Consider the following 13,910-nt stretch of genomic DNA (forward strand, 5'->3'; position numbering starts at 1 on the left):
GGGATGCTACGATTGTTGTGAGAAGAAACACCACAGTTTAAATTTTTATATTCAAATTATTCACACAAATTGACTAATACAATAGATTAACCATTCACTTTGTATGTAACTAGGGTGATGAAAGTAAACTTTCTAAATGATTAAATAAACACATTAAATAAATAAACTGCCAAATAAAATACATTTTAAAAATAAAGCTTTAGATTTATTAACTGTTCTATAAGTCTGCCGTCGACTAAAGAAATTCTTGGTTGACTAAAGACATGTTCTGGCGATCAACTGTGGACTAAAAAGGGGGTGTGGCAAAAACAATTCATTCTCTTACCCAAAGTGCACTCAGAGTTCAAGAAAAAACAACTATTTATACAGAAAAGTACTTGGAAAAAGTGTCTTTTTACTTTATGAAAAAAGGCAGACACACATGGGATTCACACCCACTAAACCTTCTTCTTTCTTCTCTTTTACATATAATTCCTTACAATCTAAATAAAATAACTTGGATACATTTTGGTCACTCTAAATATCTAAAGGACTACAGCGCTACTGTTCTGATCACCTTTTTGTATTATACAGTGGTCCCTCGTTTATCACGGGGGTTAACTTCTAAAAATAGCCTGCAATAGGTGAAGGCGCAAAGTAGTCAGCTTTATGTTTTACAATTATTTTATATGTTTTAAGGCTATAAAACCCCTCGCCACACACTTTATACACTTTTCTCAGACAGGACAGTTACAACCCTTTTTGCATCCTTCTTAAAACGTATTGCTGTTATATTTTTCCTTCTTTAGCTAACAAACCAAAGATTAATTTTTTCCATAATGGCACCTACAGCCACATAACTTCCAGCGTGTCCAGAAGTCCAACTGTACAGGAGACACAGCGATTGATTGACAATGGTCTACAGTCCCTCAGCCAATCAGGATGCAGGGGGAGGAACAAAATGCATGTTCAAACTCTGTAAAAAAAAACATGCAAAATTTCACACAAAAAAATCCACGAAACAGTGAGCCGTGTTAGTGAGTGAGAACTGTATATGCGATTAATTCACCAGCTGAAGAAATGATCAACTGTAGACTGTATCAGTTCTTATATTTACATGTATTTGGTTTAATATGTGGCTGCTTTATTCAAATTGACCCAAAAAATAATATAGCTATTGGAAAAAGACAGAGCATGACATTACGCTCCCACAAAAACCCATAGGGCAATAAGCAAGTGCCCTATACACAAACATTATAATCTATTAGCATGTTTGGGTTAACATAATGTATTCTTGTATTGATTCTTTATACACACACACACATAGTACACAACACTTTACATAATGGTAACTCTAAACTTTGCTCGCTTCATCTTTGGTCATTTATTCAGACAATTCAGATGGACAAGTGCAATTAAATATGAATATTATCCTGATAAAATGTCTACATACTAACTTTTATAATAACTATTTAGAACCAGAAATAACTACACATATAAATGACTTCTTTTTCTTGTAGTAGACGTCAGTGTTATAGAAAGGCAGTAGTTGCTATAGTTTCCACTTCAAAATTCTTCCCATTATAGTGACCACAATTCAGTCGTGACACTTTTGCACAGCAGACCAAAATACATTTAGTTGTTTTTTTTTTATTCACCTTATAGAGTTGTCACTTTCGGAAAATGTACAGAAGATGCGATACAAAAAAACGAAACCTACCCTGCCTTTTTTGCTTTCTAAGGCTTTAAACTGCCAATTCTTCTGTAATGTTCTAGCATGGGGGGAGCCAGATTTAACCAGCTTGACTTCTAAACTGGACAGGGACGCTTGTAGCCTGCTGCTAGCTCAAAGCCAGGCAAACCCAACTCCAATATCTCATTATAGAGTTTCCCTAGGCCTGTCCTGCCCAATCTTTCTCCGCTAGCATCCCTTTCATTCCTGTTTTGGGCTCCTCTCTGCTCCTCTCCTCCAGCTCTCCATTATGGCACCTTTCCTCTCGCCTTAGCCACTTTCTTCTGCCACACTTCAAACCTTTCCATTTTATCTTCCTTAGAAGCTAACGTGGCGCGCGGTTTCCTCATTACTCCAACTGAAATAATTGCCTCTGATTCATTTTAAGAGCACAAAACAGCTGAAAGTGGACCCTGATTCATGCTCCCGTGGCTTATGGTCAAGTGAAGATTGAATAGGATTTTCAAGAATAGTCACTGTGAGTTGTAGAAATGTAAGCACAGTTTGGTAATTAAGTTACATAGCTACATTAATTCGTAGGGATGGTACAAGTTCACGTGCCACAAGATCTCATGAGACAAAACTGTCACAAGATCGTGCACACATGAGAAAATTATCTTGTGAGATTTAGTTTTTTTCAAGTTTACATTTGGATTGGACAAAAAAGGGTTACATATTGGTGAGCTACATCTTTTACGGTTCCAAAAAGCAGTGCTAGAATGGAAACAAAAATATGAAATTAAATTGTGAACGAATTGTGAAATTTATATATTAGGATTTATGTTAAAATCTCTTCTTGTCTCATTCTCGTAGACCTGATCTCATATTGTCTTGTGGAAAATGTGTCTCCTCCCATCCTTATTAATTGGTGTTGGAATATTTAAGTAATTATTTAAAGTGAGAATAAAATGCATGTCCAAAATAAATTCTCTTGTTAAAGGGGCACTATGTAACCATTTGGTTTGGGTCTGTTACCTGTTTGTTTCTATGGATATGTCCTTGCTCTGCCTGGAATGTTCCACGGTATGACTTTAAAGGGCTCTACTTTACATTTATTCAGTTACTGTGGTCTTATACCTCAAAAATACCTAAAAAAATATGCATTGTGACTGTGAGTGGGGTTGCCTCTTCACACATCTAACCTGTAACTTGGTTTGGTTTGGTCTCCATGAGGATAAAAAGGTTTAATACCAGACTGTGAAATATTCCAGACAAAGCGATATTATCTCTATGGAAAAAAGCATTTGATTGGCCCTCCACAAGAAAAGGAGCCAGGCTGGTGCCACCTAGCGCCAATTTAATTTCTCTCCAGCGACTAGGTCAGGAATCTGAATACACTAGACAGTTTGCAAAACCCCCGGAAGTTGCAGAGCACGTACCAGCCAATGAGCGAAGAGCTGTGAAGCCATGACGTCAAACTCAAGCATCTGTCTGGGTCCCTTTTGTGCTACAGCACAACAGTAAACAAAGCAGTCGAGATAGATGGAGACAAAGCCATACATTCTGTGTTCTGGCTTTAAATCCTCGATCTCAGGAATCATTACCAACAAAGAGAATGTTTGGTGAATTTTATCAAGGGGAAAGAAGTTATTGCCTTTCTTCCTTCGGGATTTGGCGCATTACATACGTCACAACCAAATAGCAGCAATTGGTCAAATAAAGAAGTACCCGCCTATCGTCGAGCGAACAAATCCTAGGTCAGACGATTTCCACGAAGTAAAACCTGCTGATGAATCAGGCTACAAGAAAAGTTACACTATGCACCTTTAAGTGAAGAGAGCTCAAGCTGATTAAGACAATTATCATCACATTTTGTTGTGTACATGAAATACTACATCTATACTGCTATTTTCAGTTCCAAACATTAATACTCTGGTTTCAGTCTTAACCAGTGAAGAGACTGAAAGAAGATATTCCTCTCCTTAAAACACAAATAGTTCATCGACAAGTGGATCCTATAATTTATTGTATTGTATTCAAGTAAATAGCACTGGACATGATTATACTGTGATTTCAAACATTATTATTACTGGTCATGAGCCTACAATGAACAATAATTAGTGTTTAAGTTATTACTTAATTAGTACTAGTTATTATTTAATTTCCATATTTGAACCCGCCCAGTACATTTCTCAGAATCGTGCTTTGTATAGGTGCATTCTCAGTAGCTTTGAAAACCCATTGAAAAGTGAAATAAATATATATTAGGGTTATTTTATCACGGTTTTATTTGTTGGATTTTGTAGTGCAATAATATGAACCATCAAATTGCTTAGAAAATACTAGTACTTATATTTAAAACAGTCATGAAAACACCAATTTTTCTGTGTCAATTTTTTGGGGAGAACATGGCAATCCCTGAGGCCTAACTCATGATCTGGCACCACCAAACCTTTTTTTAATATTGGAAACAAATCCCCCAAAAAATGTCAGAGTGTCATGCCTGCACGTTCATAAGACCATTGTGGCTTAAGTGGGAGGCAGAGATAACCCTGTTGAGGAAAATGATGTAACAAATTATCGCCGCGGCAACTAAATCGGGCCTAATCTGCAGCGTGCGGTGGTGTCGTCTGGAGATTAGACCTCCGCACTCCGACATGTCCCCCGGGCGAGAGAGGCGGAGAGAGAAAGTGCGCACACAATCCACCCAATTTGAACTGGTGGAACTTGTGGCTTTCATGTTCTGTGGCAGCAGTTCAAATTCACTGAGGCAAAGTGCAGTATTTTTGAAACAAGTGAGGCTGGCTGGAGAAATACTACAGAGACGTGCTGGGAAAGACAGAAACTGTCACTGACAATGACTTAAATTACAACACACAATTATTACCACTTCTGACTTCTCTAAAGAGTTAATTTAACAGCGAGGGCATTAAATTAACACGTCATAGAAATGATTTTATTAGGGGCTCTACCGTTTATTTTAAGCTTCACAATACGCTCATACACTCAAAGTAAATATCCTTCTATTGATACTTTGCAGCTGATGTGATCTACATTTCCTGAGGGTGTGACACTAACCATAAGCACTGCTTTATCTGAGGCTTGTTAAGAAGATGATTTTGTATCGTTAAACAAGTCCCCGTCAAATAGCACTACAGTTTTTCAGTTTCAGTTCACCTTTCTGTTGAAAATCTAACCACCTAAACAGGACCATGAATGGTTGTTTAATGTGTGTATTGTATCTCCATGGCAACTTCTGAATGTTCCACCCTAGAGATACATGTGTACACCCCCAGCCTGATGTCACTGCAAAGTATCAATTCACACATGTCAAACTGAAGACATATATTAATTGATACATGTGTTGCTTATGATTAAAGTTGCACTATAACTTTTCTGATGGGATCCATTATCTGCTTGTCTTTGTGGTGATGTTATTGCTCTGCCTTGAAAGTTCCACACTATGGCATTAAACTATCTTGTATTTATTCAGTTACAGGTGTTTAACATGCGTCACCTGCTTCCAGTTTAATGACATAATGTAGATCATTCCAGGCAAATCAAAAACATCTCCATAGAGACAAACAGGTGGTGGACTAGAAAAGTTTCATGCACCATGACAGAGATTTGATTTACATCATTTTATTTTTTTTCCAACACAGAACTAGTCTTATTCTGAAATGTTTGTAATAATAATGCAACAGAAATATCTATGAAACAATGTCTTGCATATTTCTTCTTATGTCTGAAGTTAACTTGGCACTCCTCAAAATAGTTTATTCTGAGAGGAGAAGAAAAAGGTATCTCCAAGCTCAGTTCTTTTTTCTTAAACTTGGAAAATCTGACAGAAAAGAAGCACAAAAAACAGCACTGTATAATAACTTGTTGCATCATGGAGTATTCAAGCATGAAGAGAGCTGGAACAAACAGCTGTGAAAGTGTGGCAGAACTTTAAAACAACTAAATTTCAACTTTTTTGTGGTGTCTAATTTGTCCAAAAAAGCTCTAGCAGAGCAGCCATGCGCTCTCTAACTGTATTTTGTCTAAACAAACCCAACCCAATTAGCACTATTTGTTTTCAACACTGCATAGGCTCAAATCCACCTGGGACACACGTGCGCTGCCAGCATTCTGTGAAACCATGGTGAACAATTTTACCTTAGGCCTTGGAAATTAAACAGGAAATAGTAACATCTCATGAAAACGAAATGTACTGTTTAAAAAGATTTAAAATAACATAATTACTTTTGAAAATGATAATTAAATGTAGTGAACAAAAGCATAGGCACTCAAATGAAACAAAACTACAACAAAATATGTTCTGTATCTAGAGTTGTATAGCCCTGTTGTTTAATTTTGCGCTCTTTTCTGTATACTAATGTTGAAATTTTGCCTGATTTAAATATTGGAAATGTTTTAGCATAACGCTGTCAATGTCCAAACATTTTTGTTGTTGTTGTTTTTTTCTGCTGTGCTTGTTGTGGAAGCAGGAAATAGTTTTAACATTCAAGTTTAGCATTGTAAAAAATGTATACACAGAGTAATATATACTGGAATTGAAACTAGAAACTGTTAGGGAGGACATATTCAGGTTGAAAAACATACAAACATGTTTATTGCTTTAGAATGTCCTTGAGCTGTATCAGGGCTAGTGTAACAGCACATATAAATACTAAAGAACCTTGGAAATTATCTTGAAAATCACATTCTGTGGTGTAAAACTGAAATGAATTATCAAGCATTTTTCTTTGTTTAAAAACAAAAACAAAACACTATTGGCACACTAGTCTCACTCTGTGCATCATTACCATACATTTTTTTCCTTCCATGTTCCATTAGAAAGTATCTTATTTCTTCGCTCCTCGTGACTGTACTTGTGAAAGTTGCTCAGATATTGACCACTCGGGTGAGACAGACTGCAGTCGAAGTGTCCATGCTGCTCCCTTTTCATTTTAGTCCTTCATCGAACATGTGCGATGGCGCCCGGCTGCTTTCCCTTTCTCACTAACCGTTCCACCAAAATAAACACACACTACAAGAACAAAATACTTGAAGTTCTATGAATTTACAGCATTGTGTAACTTATGTGTTGGAGGGTCCATCTATGGATATGTCACTGCCCTATCTGGAATGTCCCACAGTATAACATTAAATAGCTCTACCTTACATTTATTAAATTACAGGTGGTTTTACAGCTCAAAAAGACATAGAAAAACAACAGGCATTCTGACTGTAAGCAGGGTTATCTCTCCACAGATCTGACCTGTAACTTGGTCTGGTTTGGTTTCCATACTCCAGACTTTCCAGACAAAGCAATAACATTTGAATGGAGAAAAGTATTTGACAAACCCTCTACCAGAAAAACTACACAATACCCTGTTAATGTTGCCCTATAGATATTGCTTAACTTTGGAAACAATTTTATCACATCAACAAAAGAGAGAAGGTTGGTTAATTATTGTTGTTGTTTGTTCTTGTCTTACAGCTGACACCAGTAGGAACCACTGTTTTCTCAGATTTCTGGGGAAGCAATGGAGCAACGGACATTGACGATGGGCCGAACGGACAGATAGAGTACACCATTCAGTACAACAAGTCTGACCCAGTAAGTGGCATGTCATCTATTCAGCCATGAAACAATGGATTGTTTAAGTAATGTGTGATTTGTAAATGTTACAAATATATTTGTTAGCTTCACAACTGCACACAAGTTCTACAGCTCTAAAATATAAGTTCAAACAGTTAAAATATTACTCTAGTTTCTGACCTATGTTGGTTTCTCATCATAACATACCTGAAGTTGTGTTTTGTTTCATTCACACATGTTTAACACACAAACCCGTTCTTTTTTTCAAACAGAAAACACTCTGTCCCACCTTGTGATGTCATGTGGTAATGCAGGAAGTGCTCCACTGTGGTTTTAAGCTCCATACACCTTCAGTAGAATCATTTGGATGATTTCAGACCTGGAATTACCAATATCTACTGAACAAAAGACAAACGGTAGCTACTGACTTGAAAACTACCGCTTCATGACATCATAAGATGGAGCAAAGCATTTTGAGCTTCGGAGATGTAGACAGACTAATAATGAAGAGTTACTCAAACGTGTGAATAAAACAAAACACGATGCCAAAATGTTTTGAGGAGGTAACAACATTATAACATGGCCCAAAATGAGTCCATTTTGCATAATATAGGCCCTTTAAAACCAATGAACTGCACTGCAGTACTGTCAATGCTTAGGTAATGACCAACATGAGTGAAGGAAACTGATTGCAATTGCATTTGTCTATTTATGTGAGATTAAAAATATTACATAGTAATTGTTTTACTAATATGTTATCTATAACTTCGGTGAACTGAGCCAACTAGATTGTAAAGTTTAAAATTTTAAAATTTTAAATTTTAAATTCAAAGTAAATATTTTTGTATCATCTTAATGCCATTCTTATTAATCTTTCTTGTGAAAATGGATAAATTGGATTTGTTTAATTTCAGATCAAGATATACTACATACACCAGTTTGTAGTTGGCACCCTCTAGCTTACATTGTTACAGTCCTGTGAATCCACATTTCTTGATCTTCAACTTTTGCAGCCAGCAGCCAGGCTTAGTGTAGTCTAGTGTGGATCACTTAAGCCCTCTGTGGTTCGTGGTGGGAGAATGTATTTGCTGAAGTGAACAAAAGAATGCATGAATATGTGAATAAGTGCAGACGTCTGACCCGCTGACCTCAGCCTTAAGCAGTTTTGTTTACACTGTTTCAGAGCACCAGGACTTTTGACATCCCTCTCACTCTGTTTGGATCTGTGGTGCTTCGAGAGAGACTCAACTATGAAGAGGTCACACGCTACTTAATCGTCATACAGGCCAACGTGAGTACAGATGAAAAGACAACATCATAACAAGGGATGGCTAATACAGCAGATGACAATGAACATTTGAAAAGGTTCTGGTAAATCAGTAATGTACAGTTTTGGTTGGCGTTTGCTCCATGTTTTGTTTAGTACCAGGATGAGAGCTGATAGGCAGTCCAGCTCTTTTCTATCATTTGGCTCTTTCTCTGAGTTATCTCCCTGTGAAGAGCTTTCTCCTGTAGCTCCCAGACGGCATCATTCAGGGCATTTTATTACCTTCCACCAAGGAGGTTATGTTTTTGCCGGCGTTTGTCTGTTTGTTTGTTTGTTTGTTTGTTTGTTTGTTTGTCTGTTAGCAACATAACTCAAAAAGTTATGGACCGATTTTGATGAAATTTTCAGGATTTGTTGGAAATGTGAAAAGGAAGAACTGATTTCATTTTGGGGGTGATCCGGAAGAAATCCTGGATTCTGGATCACCTTGAAATTTTAGTTAACATTGTGGTAAATGGGGCCAAAAATTTTGTTTCTCAATATCTCGGTTAATTATTGACCAAACCCCATGAAATTTGACTCAGGGATGGACAATGGGATCCTCTTTCATATTCCAAAGGCTGATCCGGATCTGATCCAGAAAGACTGATTTTATCGCAATTTATATAAAAAATGGGGGTAGTCCTTGGCGGAGGTCTGCGCTCTCTGAGTGCTTTTCTAGTTTAGGAATGATTTTGTCACAGCTCATTTTCTAGATGCTATTTCTATTAAATTGAAAATCTCCAAGATGTATTTTTAAAATTTAAATTATAATTTCTTCCTCATTGAGTTGGTCAGTGTGTTCCACATTCCACATTGGTCCATATTGCTCATTTATAATGAACTGATGTGCTTTTATTGATCTTTGCCTGTCCTTGATGTGACTCCCATATAGATGTGAGCTCTAGACTCTAGGGATCTAGCAGATGTGAGTAGGAGCAGCTGTAGACTGGACTCTCATTTCCCTACTGTAGTACTACTACTTCTGTACTGTACACACTACTACTACTACTGTACAAATAGCCATCACTAATATTACAAAGGAGTCTTTGCAGTGTGCAGGGTTTGTCTGAGAAACAAATCAATAGGTCAATGTGCTTCGAGATCAACTCGTATCCAGGTATCGCCATTGTGAGATAGAAGGGCTCTGAGTCTCAATGAATAATGCAGTAAGCATTAAAGTGGAATCCCCCCATTTGAGGCCAGGTCTGGACCCTTTATCTTTACCAGTTTGAGATAGGGACAGGGAGGAAGGCTGCCTTCTCTGGTGACATATGCGTATCACTAAAAGACTGCAGCTACAGTGAATTTTATGATCGCCAAAATGTGACCCCTTTCGCCAAAGATAGCAATAACTTTATACTTTATGTAGTTATAACTCCTGGCTTCATAAAGTTTGACTTCCACTTCCTAACAGCATTGCAATTTTCTACAGGCTATTGTTCTTTAGTCAGTGATCCTTCTTGTGTGACCATTTTACTTCTGACACTTTATTTTGATCCACTTTTTCATAAAACCCATTTTATTATTACTTTAATACCACTTTTATAGCATCGTATTCTCACAATACTGCTTTATCTAACTGCCATAGCAACCACCAACTATTGTGATCTATTAGCCTTAAGGGAGCTGGCAGCACTCTATAATTACTATTAACGTCTTTTTAATACAATTGTTTGGTCCTCTTGTTTTGCATGCCATGTTTTATTCATACCATAACACTCATATTTTCACTCAGACAGAGTAGTAGGGCCAAAGGCTGAGGGAGATCTGAACATTAGGCGCCACAGAAAATTGCTAAGTTTTGCCATTAGGGATTGTGTGCTGACAGAGAAGGCACTCAAAAGCTTTAGTTCTCAACAAAGCATTTTTGGTTAATATTCATATTTCTCAAGGCCCATTTAGCCTGAACACATTATTAAAAGTCAACAGCACTGGAAGGTGAATGCTGTTCAGTCTGCCTGAAAGCCTGACATATTCACAGTACAATATAAAGTGAAGTGTTGTATTTTAACCGCGAGGAAAAGACGTGATGGAGACTTCTCAACAACATAAGAATCATTTTGGCCTTTGCTGACCTCTTTTCTCTGGCGATATGCTATTTAAACTTTTAAACTTGGAAATATGTGTGAATTATTAGAAAAAAATTAAATCTTAGTAACTAAAATTTTTTAATCAGGAACAGAAGTCAGTCTTCCAGTCAACTTATGATAGCTGTTAGGTTACCGTAGCCCCCATAAGATTACACATGTCAACTCACCAAAATAAATTTGAAAGATTGCATCGCAAACACCAAATGAATAACTATGTGATTTATTTTGACGACCTCTAAAAGGACATATTTTAAAATGAAGGATTGAACACGTCCTATACTTTTATGATTTGCATAATGGCCTATCGAGCTAGGGATGCCAAGATTTTTGCTGTTAATTGACTTGGCAGTAAAAATCATACACATTTTAGAAGCAAACAAAGTTATGTCAGCGCCACATACACAATATGAATTCTAAAGGATTTCACTCTTGTTTTTCTGTGGTGTCAGTAAATGGGAAAAGTGTAAAAATTAGATGTTTCTTCCAAAAAAAAAACCAAAAAAAAAGTTACATTTGATTTTGTGACCAGAGATGCACCGATTTAGGCTTTTCTGTTTCGATTCTGATGTCGATACTTTGGCTTTAATGATGTGTTGTGTAACATTTGGTTGGAGGGCCCATCAAATTCTTTTCTCTATGGAGATGTTGCTTTGTCTGGAATGTTTCACAGTATCGTATAAACCTTTCTATGTTCATGGAGATCACATCAGACCAAATTACAAGTCAGATCTGTGAAGAGGCAACCCCGCTTACCATCAAAATTCTAGGTATTTTGGAGCTATAAAACCACCTGTAGTTTAGTAAATGTAAGGTAGATGTTTAATGTCATACTGTGGAACATTCCTGGCAGAGCAATGACATATCCACCAGAAAAGTTACGCAATGCACCTATCTGCAATACCCATCAACCCATACCAGGGCAGGGACTGAAAATATTTATTTCCTTTAAATACAAACAGTGTAAGGTAAAATTATCTATACATGTTTTGTAACTACAGAACAGTTTTGTAAAAATACAAGTTTAATATTATGAAATGTTCTGCACCAACACTGGCTAGTAAATCATCTTATTACACTAATTTGTAGACCAAAATGTTCAATATTGGCACCAATATTCAATTCTAGTATTGTATCAGTGCATCCCTATTTGTGACTTCCCAAATCCACACTTGTGACTGGCAAAAATAGTACATTAGCCTTTGAACTCATAAAGCTGCTTCCATTTATTTACCAATCATTAGCTGTCAAGATAATAGAAAATTAACATTCTATTCTTCTACTCTGGCAATACAAATGTTGAAAACTAGACCTCTCCATCATTCCTGTCTTGATCAAAATTAGATTTCAATTACCTCCTCCTGAATCAAGAAATCCATGGCCTCCTCTTGCCTGGTCGCAGATCATTAACACAACCCGCACTACAGCTTTATTTGCTAAATTGCTTTGCCAATGAAACCAATCTCCCCCAAAGAGCGTCATTTTTTACTCCCTTTAAACATATTGCATAGTTCTATAAAGTTATCTCACACCATAACATCAACTTTGTCAACTTTGTAGCCTGTAATTACGTGAAGCCTACACATGTACATTTATGTAAATATCCTGACACTGATGTAATCTATTGGAGTTTTAATTAGAGCTATTATAGACTGGCTTGTTACCTCAAATCAGGCCTTGTCACTGTGATAAGAGGCATTACGCTGACAGGGAGGCCGTCTTGGTGATTCTCTTTGTCAGATGAGGAACAGTACAAGCTTAATGCAATAGAGCAGACACCATTGACTTCATACACACTGTCAGATGTAAAGTTGAAACCAGGTTTAATTAGTGTCGTGCTTCCTTCACTTCCAGGCTATTTATGAGTTCATGATTAAAGGGGGATGGACAATGCCTTTGCTCTCAGCTGACTTTTTAAGAAATTTGAGCTGCACCATCAAGCTAAATATTATGACCACCTGGACTTGTTGTTGGCTACAAAAACCAGATAACTGGAGAAATCAGATAACACAATGAATGGATTTTCAGAGTAACTGTGGGTATATTTACATTGGCAGTAAAAAGCAGATAACTAAAAAAAATCAGATAACAAAATAATTAGATCTATGAGCCCTCCTGCAGCCTTAAATCCTCAGGCAGGTCCCTGTTAGCTGTCCCAAAGTCCAGGCTCCAGACGAAGGGTAATCGAGACTTTTCGGTCTTGGTGCTTCGGCTTTGGAATGACCTGAGGAGATAAGGCTCGCACCATCAGTATCATCTTTTAAATCACTTCTTAATAATCATTTTTATCGGTTGGCCCTCCTTTAACTGGTTTTAGCTTAATTTTATTCCTCATTTATTTGCCGCTTGTACAACACTTTATACACCTTATTTGTTATTATAATTTTTAGTGCCTATTTATATATGCTAACCTGTAACCATAGACTGTTTAAAGAAGCAGACTAAGGGAGTGTGACGTCACAATAGTGTTTGGGCAAGTTCCATATTAGGAGGGATTTATTAACAGACAAAATGGCAAAATAAAAACACCAGGATTATGTAGAGTGGGTTAAGATGAGGCTCAATGCAGCAGTTTCAGAGAGAGGGCCGTCAATTTCACAATGTAAAGTCTGAGTCGATGGAACCAGAAACTCCTCCATGAACCAGAAACTCCTCCATGAACACGGAGCAGCTGGCAGGTTACCTATGTCCATACAGCCTATGCCCAACATGCTTTATTGTGAAGACAGAGCACAATTCTTTTTAAAATAACTCTTTCAATCTTTACTTTCATTTTTGTGTTTGTCACATTAGTTTGCCCTTTTTGCATAATTTCCCTTTTCAAAACCTACAGAGGTGTAAAGGAATCAGATTATTCACATCAAATGTTTACATGACATTTCAAGAATCTGATACCTCCATGAATCCGATAATGTTTAGATTTCTGGTGTGTGTGTAAATGTAGCCGGTTGTATTTGGAAGTCAAAGTATATTCATTTAAAAGCAACTTTTACTTTACATTTTGTCTGTATCTTATCTGTATCTTATCTGTTTTGCCTTTTTGCTGTATCTTCCTCTTTAACAATTGCACATATGCGAACCTTCCAAAAGAAATCAGATTATCGGAGTTTGTTTTTTTACATTCCATTTCAATAATCTGATCATTTAAGAAAATGCAAAAACGATCAGATATTACGGGTGCCAAAAACTAGGGTAGATTCTAGTAAAATGTAGCGTGTTATCAACTGTTTTCACCTGCAGTATAGCATATTTGACCTTGTTAGTGCTGTGCCAGTC

The 13,910-nt window shown here is 36.9% G+C and overlaps 1 protein-coding gene across 1 annotated transcript in view; it reads left to right on the plus strand.

Annotated features, from left to right (window-relative positions):
* LOC110171006 (protocadherin-15-like) overlaps window positions 1-13,910 on the plus strand; it is a 290,940-nt gene that overhangs the window by 98,247 nt on the left and 178,783 nt on the right. The window contains exons 7-8 of the mRNA XM_055150550.1: window positions 7,137-7,267; window positions 8,430-8,529. Coding sequence (XP_055006525.1) covers window positions 7,137-7,267; window positions 8,430-8,529 — 231 coding nt within the window. The remainder of the gene's footprint in view (window positions 1-7,136; window positions 7,268-8,429; window positions 8,530-13,910) is intronic.

This window comes from Boleophthalmus pectinirostris, unplaced genomic scaffold (assembly GCF_026225935.1).
Source record: "Boleophthalmus pectinirostris isolate CB_2022bp ecotype Guang Dong unplaced genomic scaffold, ASM2622593v1 HiC_scaffold_14, whole genome shotgun sequence".
Classification (NCBI taxonomy): Eukaryota; Metazoa; Chordata; class Actinopteri; order Gobiiformes; family Gobiidae; genus Boleophthalmus; species Boleophthalmus pectinirostris.